Source organism: Eleutherodactylus coqui, chromosome 1 (assembly GCF_035609145.1).
Source record: "Eleutherodactylus coqui strain aEleCoq1 chromosome 1, aEleCoq1.hap1, whole genome shotgun sequence".
Taxonomy (NCBI): Eukaryota; Metazoa; Chordata; class Amphibia; order Anura; family Eleutherodactylidae; genus Eleutherodactylus; species Eleutherodactylus coqui.
In genome coordinates this window covers 27,813,643-27,816,808 of record NC_089837.1, presented here as the reverse complement: position 1 = coordinate 27,816,808, position 3,166 = coordinate 27,813,643, and the positions used below count along the sequence as shown (strand labels likewise).

The 3,166-nt window shown below is 38.5% G+C and overlaps 1 protein-coding gene across 1 annotated transcript; it reads right to left on the bottom strand.

Moving 5' to 3' along the window:
• Positions 1-2,029: 2,029 nt before the first annotated feature.
• Positions 2,030-2,923, bottom strand: LOC136609181 (taste receptor type 2 member 40-like). Its single transcript, XM_066589149.1, has one exon. The coding sequence runs from the start codon at positions 2,921-2,923 to the stop codon at positions 2,030-2,032; it is 894 nt and encodes a 297-aa protein (XP_066445246.1).
• Positions 2,924-3,166: the final 243 nt, after the last annotated feature.

The window sequence follows — 3,166 nt, the reverse complement described above, 5'->3', positions numbered from 1 at the left end:
AGTTTAGGGCGCTGCTTTAATGGACTGGCATTGTGGGAGCCTTGTGCTTTTTTATGTTGTGTTGTAGCTGACGCCATTTTGTTTCTGTGTGGTCTACTTTTTTTAGCTGATTTTCCTTAAATGGCGGACATCTTTTGTGCTGTCTGAGGCAGGGAATTGTTAGGAGGATATGTGTTAGAACTTACCTCTGAGTTCTCTCTCCAGTTTGTCCGTTGCAGCGGCGGCTGAGGCACACAGGAGTTGAGCAGCAGGGACACACCACTTCTCTCCAGTAAGTAAGCAGGCTGCATTGGGGCTTCAGGCGCTGCAGTGTGTGGGCGGCCGCGCCGCATGAAGAAGTCCTCCAGGCGTCTGTGTGAAGTACATGAGAACTTGTGGCGGCTCATCTATCTCCGGCGGAGCAGTAGCAGTGTTCACCGGGTGAGTGATGGCCTCTCAGTATGCTTTTAAGTTGCTTTTTAAAGTCTCTGCTCTCAGAACTCTGAGGCTATGCGGCCATCTCAGTGCTTGGTCAGGCCATGCCCCCCCAATAGCTTAAATCCTTAATACAAAGCAACAATGATGTGTGAGAAGTTGTTTCAGGTTATTTAACATTACATTAAATCTAAACACAAGTAGAATGTTGATGTGGGCCTCCGTGAAAATTAGTCTGACACCCTTGCTCTATTTAGATAAAACTTAGGGTACATCTGCAAGAGAAGCTTTCAATGGGCTCTCTGAAACTGATGTGAGCATAGCCTCACTGTTCATTGAAGTTAGCTATTTTAGGTCCTCTTGATTAAGAAGAATCTGGGAGGGCTGAATGCATCATCACTGAGCTCCCTCTAACCCATCTTTCTCATAGGCACTCCAAGTTACAAGTAACACTTGCCACTGAGACTACTACAAATCCCTCCTTTCAACACCCTTCAACAGTCCTTTACATGTAACATTCGGGAGGGTTTCTTGGTCACCTCTTTTACCAAGGCCTTCTCTTCTATTGCTTAGTTTGGTGGGTTGGTCAGCTATAGCAAGAGCTAGATTTGTTTTAAACTTCAACCATTGAAGAAAACCATTGTGCTTTTGGGAACTTTCAGTGCAGTAGACATTTTTTATAACCTTCTCCAGATCTGTACCTCCACACAATCCTGTCTCTGAGAACTACAGTCAGTTTTTTCCTCCTAATGGTTTGGTTTATGCTCTGATATGCATTGTGATCTGTGAGATCTTACATTGAGAGGGAGGTGCCTTTTAAAATGATGTCAAATCAGCTGAATTAAGCACAAGTGGACTACAATGCAAAATGTTATTTTTTATTTTTTACAAATTTCAAAAATTTCTACCATTTTGTTTTCACTTTGTCACTACGGGATATTGAATGCAAAATGATCAGGAAAAGTTATTTCTGTTGTTTTTTGTTTGAACAAGGCCACAATATAACAAAATGCAAAATGTGAAATGGTTTAAGACTTTCTGGACCTAACGTAAATGAACTTCCAAATGAAATGGATTGAAGCCAAAGTTGTTCAAAGTATATGAAAAAAGTAAAAAGAAGAATTCCTTGCCTTCGGCATTTAAAACAGTCTGTAGAATCAATGCAAATATCACAAGTATAAATATCCTCCTGATTACCTTCATTCTAGGCTGGCAGATACATATTGGAGAATAGAGCTTGGGAAAAAGAAAGAGTTTAACAATTATGGTGCCCTGGGGGAAGACTCATGCTGCAGTCAGTTAGTGGCTTGTCAGACAGAGACAGGAGGAATTTAGGACATCGCTAATTACCTGAGACACATTTAGAAGAAATCTTAATAATTATTTCTATTTTTGCACAATTTTAATTAAAAGAAAATAGTAACAGAGAAATTGCTTCAAAAGTTCACAAGTTTTTGTCTTTCTAATCCTTCTTTATCATTTTGTAAACTCCATTAAATTCAGATAAACTCTACTATCAACAAAAATGTGTCAAAAAATGTTTCTGTTCAATTTTCCATCTAGTTAATGACATGATAGATTAAATGGATGGAAATAAATGGTTACATTAAGGGGTTTACTGATTTAAATGTAGTAACCAAGTACAAGAAAATGCAACCAAGAAGGAATTTTTTAACTCTTTGTTGCTGACAATTAAAGAAACAGAATGTAGACTTGGATAGGCACAAAGGCAAATAAAACTAACTGACACATTATTTTTTAGCTCTATGAAAATAGGAATCATGACATAAGCTACCAAATAGAGAACATATAACAACAGGAAAGAGACCATGTTCCGAATGACACTGAGGTGAATGTCTCGTTGTGCATCACTAAAACCAGAGTCCCTGCTGTTCATATTTCTGGTGTGTCTCAGGAGTGACACAACAATAAGATAAATGGCCATACAACATATCACAGATGGTATGACAGATCCTGTAGAGATGATGATAAACATATTGACTAAATTTACTTTCATTATTCCATCATTGGTGCCGTTAACAATAGGAAGATAATAAATAAACCATCCATAAGGCAAACTGGAAATAAAGGAGATGACCAGTGAGATGAGGAGCAGCCAGGGGACCATCATGGAGATCTTCATCTTCAGCCTCATGAAGAATCTGTTGCTGTAGTTTGTGATCTTCACACAGTAGAACACACAGAGCACCGAGCCCCACCACAGACTGCAGAACATCAGACATAATGTTAAGGTGCCTAAAGTTTCAGGATAAGAACCAATATGGAGCAGAGAAATGTCAGATACTGTAATATAAATAAATTGTGCAAATATACCTAGAAGTGCAATTCTCACCAGTCCCAAGCTGGTAATAATAACATTGATGGTTTGTAGAGTTTGATGTTTTATCCACCAAAAGAGGTTTATTATGACAATAAATCCATTTAGCAGTAACCCGATGATAAGTAGGAGGCAAGAAATGAAGTTAAATGCAAATGTTTCGGGAAGCATCTTATATTCAGGGCAGAGTAATTTTATCAGCAATCGTAGACTCTCTGTAAGCAGCCAACAGCAGGTATACCACATGTATTATGCACAAGTCAGTCTGTGTCTATTATGACTTTACTTGATACAAGGATGGGATAGACACAGGGTTATTTGCTTCATGGTTTGCATAATATTTGTTTTCTCTTCCATGAATAAGAAATAGTTGTTTGAATATATTTTGCGGATTGATTGAGGACCATAAAACAA